This window comes from Schistocerca gregaria, chromosome 1 (assembly GCF_023897955.1).
Source record: "Schistocerca gregaria isolate iqSchGreg1 chromosome 1, iqSchGreg1.2, whole genome shotgun sequence".
Taxonomy (NCBI): domain Eukaryota; kingdom Metazoa; phylum Arthropoda; class Insecta; order Orthoptera; family Acrididae; genus Schistocerca; species Schistocerca gregaria.
In genome coordinates this window covers 684,487,467-684,512,668 of record NC_064920.1, presented here as the reverse complement: position 1 = coordinate 684,512,668, position 25,202 = coordinate 684,487,467, and the positions used below count along the sequence as shown (strand labels likewise).

The 25,202-nt window shown below is 36.0% G+C and overlaps 1 protein-coding gene across 5 annotated transcripts in view; it reads right to left on the bottom strand.

The window, feature by feature from the left end:
• LOC126364314 (uncharacterized) overlaps window positions 1-25,202 on the bottom strand; it is a 570,142-nt gene that overhangs the window by 366,718 nt on the left and 178,222 nt on the right. For all 5 annotated transcript variants that reach the window (XM_050008043.1, XM_050008046.1, XM_050008045.1 and 2 more), the window contains exon 3: window positions 13,119-17,117. In XM_050008043.1, coding sequence (XP_049864000.1) covers window positions 13,119-17,117 — 3,999 coding nt within the window. The remainder of the gene's footprint in view (window positions 1-13,118; window positions 17,118-25,202) is intronic.

The following is a 25,202-nucleotide window of genomic DNA, read 5'->3' as shown; positions in this document are numbered from 1 at the left end:
TCCCTTAAAACCCACATCCTTTCATCTTTCCTTTTCCTTCCCTCTTTCCTGACGAAGCAGCTGCCGGTTGCGAAAGCTCGAAATTCTGTGTGTGTGTTTGTGTGTTTTATTCATTGTGCCCATCTACCGGCGCTTTCCCGCTTGGTAAGTCTTGGAATCTTTGTTTTTAATATATTTTTCCCATGTGGAAGTTTCTTTCTATTTTATTTACATTAATCATAGGATCAAGTACACTTTTCATCCTTAGCATATAACAGACTCAATTTTAGGGTTCCCTTAATGTAATGCAAAAAACATTTTAAAGCATTCCATAAATCCAGACTTGCACATGATTGTTACCTTCTTAGAATACTTATAGGTATGCAGATACCTCATCTGGAACCTAACACAGCGTACATCAATGATCCTCTTAATTTTCTATACCTTTTCTCAATGTCTTCATTTTCAGGTTTTCTCTTTTTAACAAACTGTGATCAAAATTTTCCTCCAAGGCAGTTGAAACAGAATTAAATCCAAACGTATCAAGAACTCTCAACACGTTTCCAAGATATGTACTTTGTCACCTAGTAATAGTACCTTCTCTTAAACTTTGAACAATATCCATTCCAAAATAATTCCTAATCATACCAAAATCTTTCATTTTAAAGTTATCACTCAATAACAGCTTTAAATTGTCAAATTCACTCTGGGAAGTTGAAGCTATTTGAAGATCAAAATGTAAACAAGTATGTATGCTTAATGGCTATTTTCTGCCTTTACATACAAGCAATACTCAAAATCACTTCTTACAAACCCTAACCCAGCTATTATTGTGTAAAATTTAACATTCTAATTTTTGGTTGAGTCCTTTAAACCATACTGAGCATTTCTAAGTTTAAAAACTTGAGCATTCATTTTACTGCAGCATCAGGTAGGTATTTAACATAAAAGTCTCCAACCATCTCTCATTGGGGAAATGCACTACAAACATCCAATGGATATATTGGGAAAGCTATTCTCTTTTAAAAAAAGTTTCGTAACTGGACTGTCTCTGAACAAGACAAGCATTGTTGGAAATCTTTTGCTACATGACAAGCCCTATAAGAAACATTACTCTTCATCTACTTTTTGCCTCAAATCCCACTTTGTGTTGATAACATAACAACCAGTTGACTTACATACATAATCCCATGTGTTGTTTTCTTCCAGGGCTTGCAGCTTTCTTGCTATGGTATCTTTACAATTTTTATCTTCACTACAAGACATTGCTTCGGCACAGGTACTGGGTTCTTCATCATTCACTATTGTCAACAGGCCCAACTCGTAATCCTCCAAGTAATTCAGGAATTGAATTTTTCTCCTGGGTCTAAGGTTGTGTGTCTTATTGTCATCAAAACCTACATCTCCCTCTGCATCCTCAAAAGAAATGTCTCTGTTTTCACTGTCTTCAATTGTTTCTTCTTCCTCTCTAGGCTGGCTTCTATTTTCTTCCTCAAACTCAGTCCTCATTTCTTCTTTCTGTTTCTCTGAATATGAAGTTGTATCTATGTTCTCCTCATCATAACAAAGAATATCTGATTGTTTTGCATTAACATCAGTTTTCTTCTCCCTTTCAAATACTGCAGGAGGCAAGAAAATTACATCTCAGGGCATCTCAGTCCTCTTTGTGGAAGATATAAATATTCTGTACCATTCACATCGTTATCATAGCCAAACATAAATGTATATTATTTTTGGGATCCAGTTTCAGTCTCTTTTCTTTGGGTACAAGGTCAGACAAATGAGTTCCAAACACTTTCAAATCTGCTAAGGGTAATTTTCTGACACACAAAGCTTCAAGAGAAGCTTTACCTTCTACAGGACTTGGACCAGTTTGATTTAGCACAGAAGCTACAGTGTTAACTGCTTTAGTCCATAAATGTTTGGGCATTCTTGAAATCAATGAACGAGTAACTTTGACCAAGGTTCCCAATCTCTTTCAGCTCTACCATTCTTCTGTGGTGTGTACACAACACTTCTTTGGTGTGTTATGCCATTTTCACTCAAAAATGAACCTAAATCAGTATTCATGAACTACAGTCCATTATCACTCCTTAGAACTTTAATTTTTGTTCCAGTGTTTCTCTCAGTTTTTGCACTAAAATTTCTGATCAAATCTTTAACATCATTCTCCTGTTTCATAACAAATACTTTGTGATAACGAGAGCATTCATCATTCAAAAGCAAAACAAAATCTTGCCCCTCCAAGTGGATGCATCCCCATGGGATCCACCAACATCTGTATGAACCAGCACAAGTGGGGCACTAGCTCATGATGAACTGAGAGGGAAAGGCAAGCAATGTTGTTTACATGCCAAACGTTCTTCACATGCAGCAAAGTCATCAATGAAGATCACTCTTTTATGAGACAAAAACTCTTTCACAAGCATAACACTCTGATGGCACAATTTTTTAAGCCAGACACTCAAGTTTTCAAGATGTTTAGACAAATTTATCAGGCCACTATCAATACTGACTGACGAAAGCTCACCAACATCATTACTGTCAAGAACAGCATGTGGTTTACCTGCACTCGTCAAAGTAACCATTGACATTTCTGATTGTGTTTCATTTAGTGAAATGTTTGAATAATGCACAAACTTCACTGTAACTATTCATGAATTCACATTTTTCCTTGCTTCACACTAAACAGATATCTTTGTCTAACATGGTACCTACAGAAAACAGATTGAATTTCAGTTCAGGCACAAAAAGCACTCTACACTGTCTTCATAAATTTAATTTGGTTTCATGCACACAGTTCCACAGTACCACACCCAATCACATCAAGAAGTTTACCGTCACCCACAGTCACAGTCACTGAGCTTTGCACACTGTCAAGTTTCATAAACAGTTCTCTCTTATTGCACATTTGCTCACTAGCACCTTTATCCATGATACAATAACCTTCTAGGTCAACTCCTTGATTTATACACTTAAAAGCTTATATGTCCTGAGCAGTTTTGCCTTTCTCTGATTTCAACAGCCTGAAATCTGACTTCAAATGACCTCTTTTCTTCCAGTAATTGCAGCTCCTAGTTTCTCTCTTCGATTTACTTTTACAGTCCTTTGCATAATGGCCCTCCTTACCATAAGCATAACATGTAATTTTTTGCTGCCTACATTGGCCAAAGCTACCTCCAGATGATCACACTGGTTATGTTTTTTTTCTTCAATGAACAATCTTGAAGTTAACTCATTAAGCATTTGCTTCTCAAAGACGGTGGATTTCCATGTTGAACAGAAATGTTTATACCACTCTGGCAATGACAATAACACTTTTATTATTATCATTTTATCTGAAAATGGCTCACCCATTCACATCAATTTTGTGTTGATTTCTTCTATTTTCAACATAATTGTAACCACCGATTTCTTAAGTTTTGTCCACATGCTAGCTGATGTCATACATGAAAGTAGATGAGTTGGTGTTGCTACCTCCATCCATGTCACAATAAGTTCCTGTCCTTATATGTCCTTTTCCAGCCACATTTTTACTTCAACTTCTTTCTCCTCTAGTGGCTTAAAAACAATGCTGTTGACAATATTTAAAAAAGATTTTTCCTCTGAATTCACTTCAATTTGCAATTTCCACATTGCCCAATTGTACCCTTCATACAGCTTCAAATACTGAAAACGATGCGTATATTGTTTCATTGCACCACACCAATACTATGCTGGTAACATCAAATTTTGCTGTTACATATGACACCATCAAACAAATCTCTGCCACTGCAATGAAAAACAAACTTATGCACCTGGGCACATAACCTATGATCAGGTGCAGTAAATGAAGCACAAAAATAAGCCTGTTTGTGCAGAGTTCATTGTAATGTGTCTGCTTACCACTTATGGAACAGCAAAAGTCAAAGCATCTAAAGAATGGGAGATAACACAAAGCAAAGAAAAATAGTGTTGCTTCTTTAAGATAACATTAACATTGTACCATTAACACTTCTCCATACAAAGCCATGTGCAGATCTCCATATTTCATTCCATCTTGGTTTTTGTGGTTGGTATCAGTTGTTTGTTATAAAGTGTTTCATTTCAGTATTTCTTTTGTTAAAAAATATAATAAACAATGAAATACACATTGAAGCAGGGAGACAGCAGTGTGAATTGTATGACATGAGCGTACAAAATTACTTGTCCTATACTACATTTATAAACTGGATCTTAATACATAGTGGTACTGTAACCAATATTTTACAATGAAATGCATCCAGCATGGCTGCAACTTCAAGATAGAAAAGTACTGTGGGTAGGATCAGATTAATAAGTAGGTGGAATTTTATTTGTGTGTTATCAGGCATTTGTAGGATTTCATAAGAATTGGACTGAAACCTTCAGCCACAGCAAGCTGTTTGTTTCAATATGTCTTGCTGTATGTTTATTTATTAACTAGTTCTCTGGACTGTGAATGAAACTGTTTTGCAAGTATCAGTGCTCAACATTTATGTGTTTTCACTGGCTAACCTGAATACAAATATGGCACTTGAATTATTATAAGTAATATACAAGATATAAAGAAAACCCATTAATTCTAAAGGGAAAGGTAATGAGAGAAATATGACTGTTGCACAAATATTTGCACTGGACTAGCAACTAAATTTACCCTTAAACCATCCAGTTTTTCACAGGGTGAGATGGCAGCTCATAACACTTTGTTCCTTTTACTAATTGTGGATACAATTTGGTGTAACAAATAAAAAACTGATGCTGGGACTTTCTAAAATATAAACTGCATATTCCTCTCCCATGAGCACCTCATATGTGTAACATAATGACATGTTTGGGGCCTCACTCTTTTTTGTGTTGTTTTGCACTTACATCTTCTTTCTCTAATGTACAAGCTATCCCAGCAAGCTGCAAACCATCTGAGTCCAATCAACCTCAACTTCATAACATGTGGACTCGAACATCCATGTATGTAAGCTACCACATTGTGCACATGCACCTCACACATAAAACAGTTGAAAATCATGTTACAAAGATCACAATTACCAGCAGGTTTGAGGACACCAATGTGTGTTTAGATCATGTGGAGAGATTTATTGACCTAGAAAGAACATTACCCTTGTCCTGATGATATACAGCTTCGCTGACCTGGCATTTTGTAATTATTTTTCCCAAGAGTTCATGATGAACTTCTGTAGCATTGTACAGCATGTTCAGTTTACTGTTTAAAATTTCTTGGATCTGTGTTGTTATGAAGTCACTCCCTAATTTGTTGAGGTGTAGATCATGGGTTCTGTGGAACTTTCTTCCTATGCAACTTATGTTGGGAATGTTGTGTTTTCAAAGCTTGTGCAAATATTTTGTTTGCATTAGACACCTCTTTATTTATGCATGACCCGTAAGTCATGATTATGTGGGCAGAGAAGACAATCAAATTTGAGTTTCTCAGCTTGTGGAGTCCTCTTTTGAGTGATGTCAATAGATGTTTAGCTTCATTTCTAGCTACATCATTTGCTCCTGCTAAGACCATGAAGAACCCTCCATTTGTTGTAATTGTTGCCACGTCAAGATTCATAGAAGTCACTGCCTCTAATATAACATGTGTTTTCACCATGTTGGTTAAATTGTGTCTGGTTCTATATTTCAGTTTAGCACCTAAATCCCACCTTTGGCTGTCTACAAAGACGTTTATTTTACCTGTTATTGCTGGCTGGTACCCCATTAAGTTTTCTTCTGACCAATGTTCACTTTTTTGGCATGAGTTGATGGCTGCTTTACAGTCTTTTGGAGAATGATAAATTGATGCCATTTCCAGGAGAGTACTAAAAGCTTGTTCTCAACAGATAAATTGGATTCTCAGCCACATTGTAGCAGCTCATTTTTCCAGGTAGACTGAAATATCGTTAAACCATGGCATAAAAAAGGGTATAGGTCTGATGCTAACAACTACTGCCCAATCTCACTTCTGACAGCTTTATCCAAAATTCTTGAAAAAGTAATGTATTCAAGAGTAGAATCACATATTTGTAAAAATTGCAATTTGGCTTTCAGGAAGGCTTTTAAACAGAAAATGCTATATATGCTTTCACTGATAAAATATTAAATGCATTGAATAGCTGAACATTACCCATTGGGATATTTTGTGATCTCTCAAGGGCTTTTGATTGTGTGAATCGTGGAATTCTCCTGGATAAGCTTAAGTACTGTGGTATGAGTTGGATAGTGCAGAAACAGTTTAATTCATATTTAACTGGAAGAATGCAGAAGGCTGAAATTAACACTACAGATAGTCTGCAAAAATCAGCAGAGTCCTATAACTGGGAAGGTATCAAGAATGGTGCCCCACAGGGTTTAGTCTTGGGACCCTTATTACTGTTAATATGTATTAATGACTTGCCACTCTACATTCATGAAAATGCAAAGCTGGTACTTTTTGCTTATGATACAAGTATGGTAATCACACCCAACAAACAAGAACCATCCTAGGAAATTGTAAATAATGCGATTAATATATGCACTAAGTTCTAAGGATGAAATTATTTGTCTTCTTCAAAGTGCCATTGATGCTCTGAAAGCAGAATTGACATTGCTAAAAGCAAGAAAATATTGCATTGAAATGTGAAATGTGTTGTGTATGTGAAAAAACTCCAGTATTAGATGGACCTACTTCGGCAAACATGCTGAATGATACAAACCACAAAAAAATTCAGCCACCAGTACAAAAGAAAAAGAAACTGAAGATACAGAAGACTCAAACAAATATAAGTGGACCAGTGTAACGTACAAAAAAGACAGAAAGAAGCATTATAATAAGACAGAAAGTGAATAAGTGAATTCTTTATTATAGGTGACTCATGTTTGAAAAACGTAGTCATTCCAAATTCCGAAGTCGATGTTTGATCTGGAATCAGGATGCATCAATTGCATACACACCTAAACAATGTCTTAAACTTCAGAGATAATGCAGCAGATAAGCATAGCAGAAATCCAAAAGGTGTTTTTATCCATGTGGGAACACACAAGGAACCTCAACCAAATGGCCAGATGACTCTACTCGAATTCCAGAATAATAATAAGTGGCATTGCGTACAGGAGATCGGTGAGTGACAGCTATGTGCAGAGAATAAATGCAATATTAATGAACAGGGCAATAAAGTAGGAGTCATTTTAATTGATCCAACAAATTTCTAATGCAAAGTGTCTTGCCAAAGATGGACTACATCTCAAGAGGTTAGGCTCAAAAATATTCAGTAAGATGTTCATACATAATTGCCAGGTCATAAAAAATAATGGAAACTGATAAGTAGTGATGGGGGTGAAAAAACTTGTGAAGCATTAAGAAAGACAAAACCAAATCAGTATCTGGCAAGAAATGTGGTAAAGCCCATAACTAATACTCAAAGTAGGTTAAGTTATCCACTGGAATATAAATGGTTTAAACACTGATGCATCAAACAATAAAAGCTCAAAAATAGATGAATTGGAAATCATTCTGTCAGAATATGCAAATATTAGAGTTTTTTATTTAAATGAGCACTGGTTTACTGAAGGCACAATTAAAATTCTAATCAAACCAGGAAACTTCAGATTAGCAAGTAGCTTTTGCAGAAGAAACAAGTCACATGGAGGCTCATTTATACTTCTACATAATGATATAAATTATGAGACTAGGAACTGTTTTAATTATTTAAATGAAGAAAATTGTGTTTGAGAGCCGTTGTGTAGAAACAGTGAACTCACTAGCAAATGTTATAATAATTTCAATATACAGAATTCCAGGGACATCAACAAGAGAACAATTCTTATCTAACCTTCAAATTATTCCAGAAGACCTATGGAGAGAAAGAAAGGAAAAAATTGTGATAGCTGCTGATTTTAATATTTATATGACATGACAGAAGCCATGCTTCAAGATTCACTGACTTAGTTAAGAAATATGGTTTCAAATTGAATTTCTTTTGACCTACCAGAGGCAATGGGCAATCAGCAACATGTTTTGACAATGTTCTAATTGATAATGTCTATGAAAAGTGTATAAATTTTGTGTATATTTAGGTATTTCAGATCATTGTTAACTGAGCTGCTACAAACAGACAGGAAAATTTCACGTATGAGAATCCATATGAGCAGGAACTTCAGCAAAGGAAACTTGCTGACATCTAGTGAGAAGCTAAAAATAGAAAAGATAGATCATTGTAACTCAAGTGACGAAAACTTTGAGAAATTCCTAAATAGTTTTCTTGGTGTTTTTAATTAAACATTTCCACATGGACTATTCAGCACTAAAATAACAAATAAACTACAGTGGATTACCCAGGGCATAAGAATTTCCAGAGTAAGGAAAGGCAACTGCACAGAGAACTAAAATATAATAAAGATATTGATTTCATTGAATATGCTATACTCTATAAAACCATATTTAAAAGTGCTGTCAGGGCAGCAAAACAAGTGGCAAATAACACGCTAATTTTAAATCATAAAAATAAGACAAAGGCTGTGTGGTCAGTCATTAAATCTGAGTTAAGTGTTAAACCCTGTGACCAAGAAATTTCAAAAATTGACATTGAAGGAAATGCTATTGTAAATCCAACTCAAATACCAGCACACTTTAATGAATTCTTTATAAATGTAGCTAAGTCTGATGCAGATGTAACAGATTAGCACAACAAAGTAAATCCCTTTGGCCTAGGTGAAAACTCTGAAAACTTTACAAAATTCTTAAAAATTTCTGTGGAGGATGTAGAAAATGCTATTCTAACATTAAGAAAGAAAAATCTGCAGGATGGGATGGAATACCCACCAAAGTTATTGAAGTGGTACACAATAGAATTGCAAACCCACTATCTCAAATAATAATTCAATATTTTGAAGGGGAGCTGTTTCCCAGATCTACTGAAATATGCTGAAGTCAAACCACTCTTCAAGAAGGGATCAAGAGAGATCATGGGAAATTATCATCCTACATCAGTTTTCCCTGACCTATATAAAATATGTGTAAAACCTGCTGTTACATAAATCCAGTCTGTCATCTTTACAGTGAGTAGCAATCTATATTTTTAATTTAATCAACTGTGGGTTCTTGGCAAAACATTGTAAATTAACAATTTTCAAGTACATTACTAATTCCAAAGATGATTATGAAAAAACCTTATGATGGTAAGGCCAAGATAGACATTTTAACTTTTAATGTGTCATTCCCTGGTTTAATATAAAATTACCTCAATGACCATTTTTCCCCAAATTACATATGGAATTACACAATTCAGCAATTACACTAACATGAGTAAAAATACTTAGGATTAAAGTGATGCGTAGGCGAAGAACTTTTTATTTACTGGTGGACTGAGGCTCAAAGTTTTATTTCTATCCCAGAGTTGTGATATCACATAAAAGAGGTGGAAAACTGAATTGGGTTTGGTCATTTAATAACAGGTGTGGGAATGAACAAATCTGTTTTTCAGTTTCTAGGATTTCTAACTGGCTGAATTTAGCCCCGTTTTCCTCAGTGTGTAAGACTTGTAGCTCTATTACATATTTGTGGATTCTATTAAGACAATGTTCTGCAAAGGCTGAATCAGACTTCTTCAATCTCCAGCTTCTTTGATGTTCTTTAAGCCTGGTGCAGACTGACATCCCAGTCTGTCCAATTTGTCAAAATAAATCATCATTGAAAGAATTTTACATTAAGACAAGAACCAATACATTAAAAATTTAAGATCATTATCATAACATGCAAGCTTTCACAGCCGGCATCTTTATTAATTAAAACTTCCAGGCTGAATTGCCGTGGTCCATATGTAAAACTTCTTCTTCTTCTTGACTTTTCGTTGCCTACTGCGGACAACATCTTCTGAGAGGATTATCTTTGCTTTATCATCACATTTATCTTTTGCATTATCATCTTTGTAATCAGTAATGCACTTAAAATGGGCTTATAGCCCGAAATCTAGGACATGCAGTAATCATTACAAAAGTTGTGAAACAAGGCAAAAAAACAGTGTTTGTTTAGTCAATCTATATTTTCCTTATATTGTTGACATTCCAACCTGGAGTTTCAGCTGTTTGATTTTACTAATAAATATAGCATTATATTTGTTTTAGTTGCCTGTCTTACTCTGTAATCATTGTTGCTGAAACTGCCTCTTGGTCACTGATGCCAAGTTCAAAATGGACATCCTCAATGAGATCAGGCCCATTTGCTGCCATTAAGACTAAAATATTTTCATCATGAATGCTCTCCTAAACTATTTGCACTAAGTATTTCTCAGAGACAGTACTTAGGAATGTTTTGCAGAACATCTCTCACTGCCTACCACTCGCAAAGCTATGATTTTACCTAAAGATGATTGGGGAACGTCTGTACTATCAAACTGAAATTTTCTCTAAAATATTCTGGTTTATCTGGGGATGAATTTGCTGGATTGTAGATAGATTCAATTACAAGTTTGATACTGTGAGTCTTGCCCAAACAATACCACATGTAGCCCTTCTTTCTATTTTTGTTTATTTAAGTTTTGTGTCTACTGTACTGAATATCATGCTTAGATTTCCCATTAGAGTATCCATCTCTTGTATACTTAGATTTTTCCCCTAAAACCTCATTTTTATCAGTTTTTGGTTTTAGGCAGCTTTCTATAAACAGTATCACAGTGTTATATGAGCTATTTTTAGGATTTCTTCAAACTTCATGGCTTTGTTGTGAATGCTTTAGCATATGATCACTGAGATTTTGTTTCATCTGCAAGGAGCATTTCTTTCAATCCACCCTTAACACTTTGGGGTCTCTTATGACTCTCATTATTGGGAACAGATGAAGAACAGTCCAAGCTTTTAAAAATAAAAATAAAAAAAATAACAAAGAAAACTCCACACACAGTCATCCACCCAGGTTGGAGACTCTGATGTGTAGTTGTATCCGTGACACATTTACGGATAACCTATAGTTTCTAACCTTCTGGTTGAAGCTTTCTAGTTGACTCTGAACAAGAGGGGACAATACTGCAATTGTGAGATTTATTGAAACTCCAGGATCAAAGCTGATCTTCTCAACTTTTACTACCAGTCATTGGAATGATCCAATTACGACCTCAGACCCCAGTGGACAGGTATCATTCATTTCAGTGTGCACCGCAATTTACAGCTAATTGCACCTTGTTACCTCAATGGTTGCCAAAACTAACTTTCAACCTGTGGATGAAGCCTTTCAAGCATACACACGGAGTGTACAAGGTAACCCTCTCATTCCAAGGCATCATTATACGCCACACGTTTGAACTGTCAGCAATTAATTAAACACTGTCATTTTAAATTTGCATTTCCTTGACACAGGGCACTGCATGTTTCTGAACAGGTTCCATTTCACTGGATACAGTATATTGAAATTGTAGATTAGAGGGATCATTGTAATGCACCTAGTTCCCCCTATCCTCCCATATAGGCGGCCTCTAGACCTCCTACTGCCTCACATAATAGTATTTGAAGTATCTTTAGTATCTCTGGTACATGCCACTCAGCATTTCACCCAACATATGCATTCAAAGCAGTTTCTAATTGCTTTAAAGCATTCAGAGCAACTTTCAACTGTTTATGAATAACAACTCATCCTGTGCCTGACAAGAGCATTCACAGTGGGTTTGCATTCTTAGCAGGGCAATTTTTTCTTTTAAAGGTGCCTCACTGACATAATGTTAATTTCAAGACTTCCTTTAATATATGTATTTACAGTACCCAAGAAGATGGTTTGAACAAATAACTACAAAAAAATCTTGGATATAATTTACAGATTTTTGATAACTAAAACTGTTCCTCAAACTTTTTTTGACATTATTCTCACTGTCAAATTTCAAGTAATGATACCGAAAACATTCTTAATTTGTGACAAATATGGGCAGCATCAATTACTGTTGAAGTGAGACCTTAACTGGAAAACAGGACAACAACTATAATTTGCACAAAACTTAACACAGCTGTTGAACTCATAAGCAATATATTGACTTGTAAAATTTCAAACACAGGTCTATAAGAGACAGTTATCAAAACAGGTTAAAATATTTCACTAATCACTTAAGCAACTACACTGCAGTATGGGAAATTGTTTTTAGGGCAATACTACTGTCACACCTTACAGAATACACAAGTGTTGCCCTCAATTTATTTCAGAATATGCAACATACTACATTTGTAAGCATGTGTTTTCATATAAAGGTGATGAAATCAGGGAAATTTTTTTTTTTTTTTTTTTTTTTTTTTTTTTTTTTTTTAATGAGAATAGTGTTGCCAAAAGTTTCTAGAAACCACAAATTTAGTTTACAATTCATGATATAATATGATTTTTTTGTAGCGTTCTCAAATATTTGAAAATATACAATTTTTCACAATATACACAGGCCTTGGCACTTTCAATGAAAGTTTATGTGAAAATCACATGAACAGTAAAAATATAAGAATCCAGAAATTTTGAATCAAACCTATATGCAATAAATGATCTCTCATAAAAGAAACTTCAGGATTCAGCTTAAACATGTGAATAAAAAAGTGAAATGCAAGCGTTTTTTACTTAATTGAATTTGTGAGACCTCCTAGCCTTAAGTGCCAAAGATGACTACTGCAGCATCAATTACCACAGTCAAATTATGAAAACGGGAGAGCATGCACAAAGCGCACCTGCCTCTTGGAGCAGTTAACAAGCTTAGACTATCAGAATGACCCTCTTACAATAAAAAGAAAGATGCCTAGATCAGCACACACATGTTATACCAAATGATGTGCAAGTATCTTCAGTATTTTATGTTGGCATGAGAACATCACAGCTAGGAAAATTGTATATAATATTCAACATCCAATACCATATTGCTATGCAAGCTATTAATGAAAAGCAACATTATTTTTTCTGACAATGCTGATGATCTTAGGACTTCACCCTAGTCCAAAACTGCTCTCATGTGCTACAGTGTTCTGCACCACAGACTCATGCTCCTGATTTATGCCCCTCCCTGTAGCATCACAGTTCTGTTTAAGCACTCACTGACACTAGTTATGGTAAGAATGGTAAAAAGGTACGCAATCATGATAAAGGTATTCTAGTATTCATTCTTTCTATTTTTCATGTCATGATATTTTCAATTACAAATTATATAACTAACCTGTACATAACTGCAATTCTTTGACTTCTGTTTCAACTTATTCTTCAATTTAGAAATTGTTGTCTGCTGATTGAAAGCAGTGTAACTAAGCTGATAAATTTTCTTCAAAAGTACTTCATTTTCTCGAGACAGTTGTTCATCCACTTTTCTCATGCTGTTCAACTTATCTACGGCTTTTTTGTGCTGTTTTATGTAATGCTGGGCTGCATCTAGATCAGTCTTTAGTGAATCTCTCTCAGCACGTAAAGCCTCTGTTTCTTTGACTCGATCATTCAACTTTCTAATGGCTGTATCCATCTGTTCCTTGTAAAATTTTCTCTCTACATCAAATGATCGTAATAATTTCTCAGACTCTTCACTATGGATGTTTCCATCTCTGTGATGAGGTTCCCCGTGTTCATCTAAGTGCATAACATCTGTAGCTGATGTTTCTGACGATTCTACTTCCCTTGCTTCTCTACATCCATAGATACGTAGCTTAGAAAAGTCAGTTCTTGAATCAAAAGATATATCATCTACAATATACCGAATAGAATCCATTTTACTTTCATCATAGCTCTTCATTTTTCCAACAGTACTTGCTGTTATTTGTATTTCTGGAGTTGGAACATTTACTGACAACTTGTCACCACAGACTAGTTTTTCACTCTCCTCCATGTGGATGTTTCCATCTCTATTGAGAGATTCCTCATGTTCATCTAAGTACATAACATCTCTAACTGATGTTTCTGAAGATTCTACTTCCCTTGCTTCTCTATATCCACACATACGTAGCTTAGCAAAATCAGTTCCTGAATCAAAAGATATATCATCTACAATATACCGACTAGAACCCATGTAACTTTCATTATCACTCTTCATTTCTCTGATAGTAAATGTTTCTATTTTTATTTCTGAAGTTGGAACATTTACTGGTGATTTGTCACCATAGATTAGTTTCTCAGTCTCTTTTGCTTTATCACCATAGATGTTCCCTTCCTTTCCTGGAGCATTAAACTCTGTATCTTGTACTTGGGAAACTGGAATTAGAAAATATACCCTTCCACAAGCTGGAAGATCAGTTTCTTCTTGTTGTACAGAGCCTACTTTCTTTGCTTCTCTACAAGCACACATATGCTGCTGTTTAGAGCTACCTTCTGTTTCAAATGATACTTCCTCTTCAGTGTAGTGATTGGAATTAATTCCATTGTGTATGTTTCCACCATCAGAGCCATTCACTTCACTTTTTATTATACCATTGCTCTGTACTTCCTTTTCTGAGAAACTAAATTCTGCTCTTGGTCCTTGAGGAACAGGAATTAGAAAATATACCATTGCACTGCCAGGGAGTACAGCTTCTTCTTTTAGTACAGAACCTGCTGGCATTGCTTCTCTACATGCATGGACACGTTGCATACAGCAATCACTTTCTGAATATGATATATTCTCTTCACCATACTGACTAGAATCCATGTTGCCACCAACGGGGACATTCATTTTGCCATATGGTACAGGAATGTCCCCTTGTTTTTGCATTTCACTGACAGATACAGCCATTGCTTCAAAATCAGGAACGTCTGCAGTTAATTTGTGTTTCTTTGGCATATGGCTTGCTTGTTTTGCTGGATCATAGTTCCCTACTTCCATTTCCAAAAAATTAAATTCTGCTTCTTGTTCTTGAGGAACAGGAATTAGAATATATTCCATTCCACTGCCAGGCAGTACAGCTTCTTCCTGTAGCACGGAACCTGCTGGATTTGCTTCTCTGCATGCATGGACACGTTGCTTACAACAATCACTTTCTGAATCAAATGATATATTGTCTTCAGCATACTGACTAGAATTCTTCTTGCTGTCATCATAGCCATTCATTTCTCTGGCAGCATATGCCTTTCTTTCTGCTTCTGGAATTGGAACATTAACCAGTGATTTATCTGCCTTTAGCATATGGCTTGGCTGCATTGTTGCATTACATGAACATCCAGAAGGTGGTTGATTCATCTGCTCACTATCAAAGTTTTTCCATTCTTTTCTGTCTTGTGCAGAAATTTCTGTTTCATCCCCTATTTCAATAACAGAAATATGAGGTGATTTAGAAACTGAAACATATTGTACTGATGGATTCTCCTCAGAGACAGAATTTTCTTCCTTCAATGCACTGTGTTTAGAGCTGGTAGCAGGAGAGCCTTCGACAAAACTGTGATATCCCATCTCTTCCTGCAATACAAAAGATTTTCCCTTTACTACTTTACGTGGACATTTGGTAGATGGCAGATCCATCTGTTCTCTGTAAGAGTCTCTTTCAACTTTAAGTGCTAATGCTTCATCCTCATGTTTCTTGAGTCCTGCAGATGAAGTTAACTGCGCAGAGTAAGTTATTTTCTCATTTGGCATTACATGCTTATAATGGCTTCCAATTTGCTCTTTTTTCAAAGAAACTGAGTTTCGTACAACATCATACACATATTCATTAGCCAAGGTCATCAGTTCTGGATTAGGCCTTAGAGCAGCAATGTGAGTAAATTTTTCTCCATTGAGAGAAGATTCAAAAACATTTTTAATAATGTCTTCAGCAACTGATTCCTGTTTGATATTGTCAAAAGGAGGATTTGTTTCAGCTTCTGCTCCACTTTTCTTAAATGAAAGATTCTGTTTGTGGAATGTCTCATCAGGCATTTTCTCAGCTTCAATATATAGTGGTTGAAGAGAAACAGTATAGAAAGCATTTCCTTGGGAGGAATTTAACAATTCATTAGATTTTTTCTCGGCTTTAGTATTTGGTGGTTGAAGAGAAACTGTATACAGTACATTTCCTTTAGAGGAAGCTAACAATTCTGCTGCAGCACTACATACACAGTTACGAGCTGGGTTAGGCCTTAGAGCTGCAAACCGAGTAAATTTCTGTCCATGCAGAGAAGATTCAAAAACATCATTAAGAATATCCTCAGCAACTGATTCCTGCTTGATACGATCCACCGGAAGAGTTTCATCTTCTCCTCTAATTTTCTCTTGAAACTGATTCTCTGATTGGATAGCATCATCAGATTTCTTCTCAACTTTAATATCTGCATATTGAAGAGGAACTCCACTTTGTTTACCATAAACAATGTTTTCTTTAGGTACATTCAGCAATTCTTTTTTGTCACTACATCCACAAACACGAGCAGGATTAGGCCCTAAAGCTGCAATCCGAGTAAATTTCCTTCCATGGAGAGAAGATTTAGAAATATCATCAAAACTGGTCTCTTCAAATGGTTCCTCATTAAGATTGAAATAAGGAAGAGTTTCATCTTCTCCTCCAATTGCAAGAGTTTCATCTTCTGTTCCAATTGCAAGAGTTTCATCTTCTGTTGCAATTGCAAGAGTTTCATCTTCTGTTCCAATTGCAAGAGTTTCATCTTGTCCTCCAATTGTCTCTTCAAACTGAGTCTCTGATTGGATAGCCTCATGAGATTTCTTCTCAGCATTAGTATCTGAATATTGAAGAGGGACTCCACTTTGTTTACCATAAACAATGTTTTCTTTAGGTAATTCTTTTTTGTCACTACATGCACAAACACGAGCAGGATTCGGCCCTAAAGCTGCAATCCGAGTAAATTTCCCTCCATGGAGAGAAGATTTAGAAATATCATCAAAAGTGCTCTCTTCAAATGGTTCCTCATTAAGATTGAAATAAGGAAGAGTTTCATCTTCTCCTCCAATTGCAAGAGTTTCATCTTCTGTTCCAATTGCAAGAGTTTCATCTTCTCCTCCAATTGTCTCTTCAAACTGAGTCTCTGACTGGATAGCCTCAGAATCATAAGCAGGATTAAGCTGTAGAGCTGCAATCCGAGTAAATTTCCTAGCATGAAGAGAAGATTCAGAAATATCATCATGAATTCCTTCTTCTGATTCCTTTTCAATATGTTTCAATGGCAAATTTCCTGACTGGAGAGCAACTCCAACACTTTCGCCATGAAGAGCACCTACATGTTCTACTGCTTCAGAAGTATATTCTTTTCCAAATCCAGAAGGCGATACCTGAAAGTTATAGATGTATTTATACATTCACTGATTAGTATGTAAACAAAAGATTACAGGTCAACAGTTTTTACAAAACAAAATTTCATTATCATCAAAGAACCCTTTCAGCAAATGCTTAGGATTTTCTGGTTTTTCAAAATAACATCTGCTGACTTCTTAAATCGACAAAAAAATCATTTCAAGCTATTTTTGGGGGTGGAAAACGGCCAAAGGTAGAGAACAAGGTAAGTATAGAATTATTCATGGAATTATTTATTCACTTTGGGGGAAAACAGTTGATGTGTGACCAGTGAGAGCCTACTGATGCGGGAGGAATTTCTCTCTCTCTCTCTCTCTCTCTCTCTCTCTCTCTCTCTCTCTCTCTCTCTCTCTCTCTCTCTCTGTGTGTGTGTGTGTGTGTGTGTGTGTGTGTGTGTGTGTGTGTGTGTGTGTTTGTATGTGTGTGTTGAGATACAGAATAAATGATAAATAACTTAAAGAAATTTTTAGGATAGCACTGAGTGCAGTATACTTTCAGGTTTTACTCTCGCCTAATGGTCTTAGTTCCTGCTGATCCTGCTAGGCAACAAGCATGATAAGTTATTAACAGTCATCATTGAGTGATATACTGGTGACGAATGTGCTGTAATGGAACTGGTCAGGGGGCGTCCTTTCCATCAAATATTGTGGTACTCAATACAGCCCAGATTGGTACTATGAGATGCACAAAAATACTGCTAATAACCTCGTCCCAAGCATTAATACCAAATTTCGGGGTCTGCTGTTATGGTTAAACAGATGTAGGAATGTTAATTTTAAGGGGTGGCCAGATGCTGTTCCTGTCACCATCCCGTACCTTCCGGGATGGAAGATGTGTACCCCAACTGTCTGCATCTAGTGTAATCCATGGAATAGTGTGAATGAATGGGTGCAGATGTCTGTGAGCCGTGTAACTGAGGTGGAAAGTGGGAACCAGTCCAGTAATTACCTGTGGGGGTGGGGACTGGAAAACAGCCTCAAAACCACATCCAGGCTGGCCGGCACAATGGCCCCTGTCGTTAGTCCAGTGGGATATGATCTGGGATCTGGGCCAGTGCACCTACCCAAGGAAGGAGCGCATAAGCACTCTTGGCTACATGGGCAAGTTCAAAATACTACTAATAACACAACTGTTAAATTGAAGCAATATGTATGCATACAGATACTATCAAAACAAATGTATTATTAATATCAAAGCTAAATTCTAATTACACTGCATTTTTCTAGAATTTTCTTGTTATATTTTAAAAAGACATAATTTGATTTATAAGTAATTAATGTTAATGATCATTATTGAAAATGTTTTTTTTTTTCAATTTTATTTTTGAACCTCTCTTGTAAATTTACTAGCAATATAAATGCTCAACTTGTAACAGACTTTAATAATCAACAGTTGCTTGTTAACACCTTTGTAACCTATATATCACTGGTAGAATGCACACATTTTTGTTTGATGGACTACTTGCCCAGTTGTCACTAAGTATATGTAGAATGAGATTGTGAAATAAGTAGAGAAAGCATGGCTATTTATCATGTATTGTTTTAAAAAGTGATAGGGAACAAGAGAAACAATCTGCATCCATGTATTTATTTCATGACACATATTAAGAGCCTGCAAACTTAGGACATCAAGCAAAGCAGAATGTATCTACTAGTAGTAGTAGTAGTAGTAGTAGTAGTAGTTTATTCATCCAGAGACAAAGTACATTGCATGAATTTCGTATATATATATATATATATATATATAAAACAGAAAGAAACTTCCACATGGGAAAAATATATTAAAAATAAAGATTCCAAGACTTACCAAGCGGGAAAGCGCCGGCAGACAGGCACATGAACAAAACACACAAACACACACACAGAATTACAAGCTTTCGCAACTGGCAGTTGCTTCGTCAGGAAGGAAGGAAGGAGAGGGAAAAATGAAAGGGTGTGGGTTTTAAGGGAGAGGGTAAGGAGTCATTCCAATCTCGGGAGCGGAAAGACTTCCCTTAGGGGAAAAAAAGGACAGGTGTACACTCGCACACACACACACACACATATCCATCCGCACATATATATATATATATATATATATATATATATATATATATAAAGAAAGAAACTTCCACATGGGAAAAATATATTAAAAACAAAGATTCCAAGACTTACCAAGCGGGAAAGTGCCGGCAGACAGGCACATGAACAAAACACACAAACACACACACATAATTACTAGCTTTCACAACCTATGGTTGCTTCTTCAGGAAGGAGAGGGAAAGACGAAAGGATGTGGGTTTTAAGGAAGAGGGTAAGGAGTTATTCCAAACCCGGGAGCGGAAAGACTTCCCTTAGGGGAAAAAAAGGACAGGTGTACACTCGCGCACACACACACACACACACACACACACACACACACATATCCATCCGCACATACTCAGACACAAGCAGACATATTTAAAGGCCATAGTAGACTACATAACATCAGACCACATTGAAATAGCATGTACAACTTTGATTTTTTACATTGATGTATGAGAAAGACTTTTTACATAGAATACACAGTTGATATTTAGATATAACACATATAATTAAAGCACTTTTGTACATATTATGTATTTAGATTATAGCAACAGTCAGATAAAAATTACTATTGGCATAGAGTACATAAATATAATTGTTTAGTATGAAGCTATTCCAGGTATTCTTTTACACTATAATAGCAGCTGGTCATTAAAAATTTGAATACTGCTTCTTTAAATGAAGACAATTTTTTTATTTCTTTTATCTTTACCGGTAGTTTGTTATACAATCTGCTTCCTTGTATGTTTGTTTGTTTCTGCGCCAAAGCCTTGTTAACTCATTTTATATGAATGTCACTGCACTTTCTTGTGTTGTAAGTATGTAGATCCGAGTTGGATTGGAAATTGTTAATATTTCTTCTTACATTAATTATACTTTTCTGTATATAGAGGCACGGTAGGGGTAGAATATTCAGCTGTTTAAATAATTGCTTTGAAGGAGTTAGCCTTGAACTGTTGGTAATTATTCTAACAGCTTGTTTTTGTAGAGTGAAGATGGTTTTGAGATTTTTCTTACTATGACCCCATAAGGTGAGGCCATAGGTAATAACAGAATGTATATAAGCAAAGTAAACAGTTCTGCTACATTCCCTACTACATACAAAACTAATAACACGTAAAGCAAAGCAAGCAGAGCTTAACTTATGCAACAGATTCAGGATATGGGATTTCCAGTCTAAATTTTCGTCTATATGTACACCTAAGAATTTTGTGGTAGCAACTCTCCAATTTCTTTATTTTGTATTCTGAGATCTAGATCAGAATGTGATTTTGCTTTCCTGTAATGGATATAATTAGTTTTAGAGATATTTATGGTTAATTTGTTCACTTCAAACCAATTTTGCAAATATTCTATTAGTGTTTGCAGATGTTGGCAATACCCGGTTTATGTCAGTTACTACAATGTTTGCGTCATCAGCAAACAGGGTTATATGAGTACCATTTAGTGGAATCTTGATTTCATTTATGTAAATAAGAAATAGGAGAGGTCCTAGAACACTCCCCTGTGGTACCCCAACTGGCACAGTCTGAATAGCCGATATATAAACAATACTTTGGTTTTTACTGTTTGTTGTTGCAATTTCTACTACCTGTTTCCTATTATGGAGATATGACTGAAACCACTTTTTAGCTACTCCTCGTATACCGACATATTCTAATTTGTCTAGCAGGATATCATGTTGGACACTATCAAATGCCTTTGAGAGGTCCAAATTAATTCCTATTGTACTGTTGTTCTTATCTAGCCCCGTTACAATATTTTCAATGAATTGGGTGATGACTGACTCATTCCTTTGCGAAAGCCGTGTTGGTTTACAGATAATAGATTGAATTTCTCGAGGTAATTTGTAATTCTGTTTTTCATGACTGTCTGTATTACTTTTGAAAATACCGATAATAAAGCTATTGGCCTATAGTTTCCCACTTCAAGTATATTGCCCTTTTTATACAATGGTTTTACTTTTGCAATTTTTAATCATTCTGGAAAGACAGCTTCTGAAAATGAAATGTTTATGATGTGTGTGAGTGGGTCTGATATGACACTAGCACATCTCATCATGATTGAGCAAGGTATCTCGTCAATCCCTGAGGACATTTTATTCTTCATTGTTTTTATTATTCGATTAACTTCCAATTTGTTCATGGGAGGTAGCAATAATGAATTAACACTTTGTTCTTCTGGGATTGATGTTCTACTAATCTTAGAACAATTTTTACTGAGATTAATTGGACTATTTATGAAGTAGGCATTAATGAAATTTGCTACAGTAAGATTTATGACTAGCACACCTTGATCATCTTTTAAAACAAAGTCATCAGGATTTCTAACATTTTTGCTTGGGCCTATTTCTTTTTCTACTACATTCCACATAGCTTTCGATTCGTTTGCTGACCCAGCAATTACACTGTCATTATGCATTGTCTTGGCTTTATTTATCACCTTCCTGTAAATTTTCTTGTATGTCTTAACATAATCTGTGAAGTGTTCATCTTTGTTATCTTTTTTGAGTTGACTGATATGTTTTAGTGTTTGACTAGATGCTCTAATAGAAGGTGTTATCCACTGGCTTGTGTTCCTAGGCATGACATTGATCTTTGTGAGCTTTTTTGGGAAACACATCTCAAATAGGGACATGAATGTACTAGAAAAAGCATTGAAAGATTCCTCAGTTGTTGTTTGTGCAAAGACATCTTCCCAGGTTTCATTAGCTAACAACTGGATGAAAGTATTCACTTTTTCTGTATAGAAGTGCCTTTTGTATCCCCACTTATATTTTACTGCCTTGGGGATACGAGTATTTTATGTATGTTAATAGTGTATTGTGATCAGAAAGACCTAAGTTTACGTTTAGTGGCTCAGTGATACCATTCTCCATATTTGTGAAAATATTGTCTAAAAGAGGAAATGACAGTTCTGCTATTCTGGTGGCATCTGTAAAGAGTGGTTTCATGTGGAAGCTGCTGAGTATACTCAAAAGCTGTCTTTTTTCATCACTTTCAATTAACAGGTTAATATTAAAATCTCCACATAAAAATAATTTCACTTCATTACTATAAAAAGTGTTTAATGCTGCTTCTATTTTTTTTGAAGAATATGTTTTTGTCACCCAGTGGAGATCTATATATTGTAATGACAACTAGTTTTTCACTCTTCTCCTCAGTTTTTAACTCTATGGCACATGATTCAAAATGTTTTTCTATATTTAGATGGTCCAATTCTGTTTTCACTTTGAACTGCAGTCCTACTCTAGAGTAAATGCATACCCCACCATTTTTAAAAACACTTTGGCAATAATGTGATGCTAAATTAAACTTGCTTATATTTATGAGACTTAATTCACTAGCCTTGCACCAGTGTTCAGATAAACAAATACAAGAGACATCAGCAAGATTATTTAAAGCTACTTCTAGATCTAGTACTTTGTTTCTGAGGCATTGAATATTCTGACACATTATCCTGACTGGTTTGCAAGTATTTTTTCTTTTGTCATTCCCTTGTAATGTGCTGCTTTTTCCATAGTAGTTGTGACTTATCTGCAAATTTTCTTGCTGGTTTGTCACAATCTTTTCCTTTTCTTTGTCTGAAGCCATAAAAAATCCTTATTTAATGATGTCGATGTAACTTGTCTTTGACTCTTCCTTAGGCAGTGTTGTGTTGCTGCAACTGTTGTTGATGGTTTTGTTGCTGATGCTACTGTTGTTGATTCTGTTGCTGCTGCTGTTGTTGCTGCTGCTGTTTCTGTGGCCGGAGGTAGTGGTGGTGGTGGTAGTGGTTGTGGTGCTGACAGGATTCTTCGTGCTGTTGCTGCCTTAGATTATTTTATTGGCACTATTTCAGTTGATGGTGGATCTGTTGTTGTAGTATCTGTTGGTTTTGCTGTTGTTTCCGCTGAAGGTTTAGTTGCAGTTACTGATTGTGGTTTGACCATTTGTGGTAATTTTACTGCTGCTAATGGTGATGATTTTGTTGTTGCTGTTGCTTCTGTTGTTGTTGCTACTTGTGATGAACCTGCTGTTATTGATTTTTGTGGTGTTACTGTTACTGTCGCTATTGGTGCTGCAGGTGTTTGCTGGTGCCTTTTTATTTCATCCAATACTTTTTGTGCTACAATTTTCTTCCCTAGGCCATTCAAGTGAAGGCCATGAGAGGTGGAATCTCCGACCAATGCCACTAATATCAACAACACAAACATTTTCGAATTGACTGCATATACTGGAAAAACTCTCATTAGCAGCACTAATCTCTTTGTTCACACAAGACCAGCATGGCAGATCATAGCAATGTAGAATGTTGACAAAGAGAATGTTTGTATGAGACAAAAGAGCCAGATGCTTTTTCAATTCTGAGCAGGCTTTAGAGGTTTCATTTTTATATACATCGTTAGAGCCACCAAACAAAGCTACAAAGTCTTTTGAAGTCAACTTGATAATTTCATCAGTGTAAACATTCTTAATTACCTCCGTAAGGGAAGCCCCAGGCTTGACGTAACTCGTAGATTCCACAACTGATGCCTCATTAACAAGAGAGGCTATTCCACACCCGTGGCTATCAGCTAGAATGTGCAGTTTTCCCATGTGATTATGTACTTTTTGCTGTGACCTAGGCATATGTTGACATGAATTGCATGTAGGCCTATTCAGGGGAGCAGCAACGGCTGAAACATGTACCTGCGTATTTTCAAAAATATTTTCTGAAGCACTATCATCACTTATTTCACTTAGCACTTCGTATCTGTTTCATAATTGAATAGGTGGGTTTAGTCTGGCCCTGTAGACATTGATATCATATTTCCTTTCTGACGATGAATTTTCGTGTTTTTTCGGCGATGGATCAACTTTTGCACACCAAGAACGGAACTTTGTTTCGCATACGCCATTACTGCCTACACTCCCGTACTTTTTACACAAGTTATGACTTATATTTTTGCTACTATAGTTAATGGTTCCTGAGTGGGGTTCACTGTGCCATTTATTTACGCCCGTTGTGTTCAGCTGCGGGGATTTGTTGCACTCGTGTTGTAAAAACGCGCGTATCTCTTCCACTAACACTGCAATGATTTTGTTTGTGTAATCCACCTTATTAAATTTTTGCACAGGATCTTCTCTGCTACATTTTGCGCAGAACCAAATCTTACATTTAGGATTTACGTTAACACATGAATAATGAAACACAGTTTTACATATTGTACACATTACATCTTTAACCGCACGTTTGTTGCAGTGGCAGGGATCCGAACTTAATATTACACTTGTTTCCCCGAAAGATGATGTAGATGCTCCACATGTGTAATTCTCCTTATTACTTCTTGTTGTTCCACAGTTTTTTTCTGCGACTTTCTTTATTATGTAGCATGGCATGCACAAGTTTTCACTATACACACTGACTGTACTGCACGATAAACACTTTTCCTCGTTATTTTTACACTTTTTTCCGGACTTTACACACTCACGAGCCTCACTCGGTGCCATAACTCAGTATCTACACAAAGATAGACAAAGGAATGAGAAGACAAGAAGAAGAAGTCAAAATTCAATTAATCCTACCTGTACTCACATATGGGCATTTGTCTATCACAAACTAAACACTGAATGTCTGCCTGCTTTGGTGAGTGGTAACATGTTTGCCTACCATGCAGCAGCCCGGCTGGGTTGGAGATTTTCTCCACTTGTGGACTGGGTACTGTGTTATCCTCATAATCATCTCATCATCACTAATGAGCAAATCATCCAATGTTTTGTCACCTGAAACAAGACTGGCAACTGTCGGCCAAACATCCCTGGATGGGGCCTCCCTGTCATCAATGCCACACAACCATTTCATTTCGTTTTTTAAACATCAAATATCACTTCATTAGTGTTTGCAGGTTACTGAATAGTTATATCCCTTGGATTGCATACACGTGGTTTACTTACCAGGAAGGGAGGGTGGGGTTAGAGATTAGAGCGCAATGTTGGTTATGACTTCATAAATCCAAATCTACTACAACAATTCAGAGAC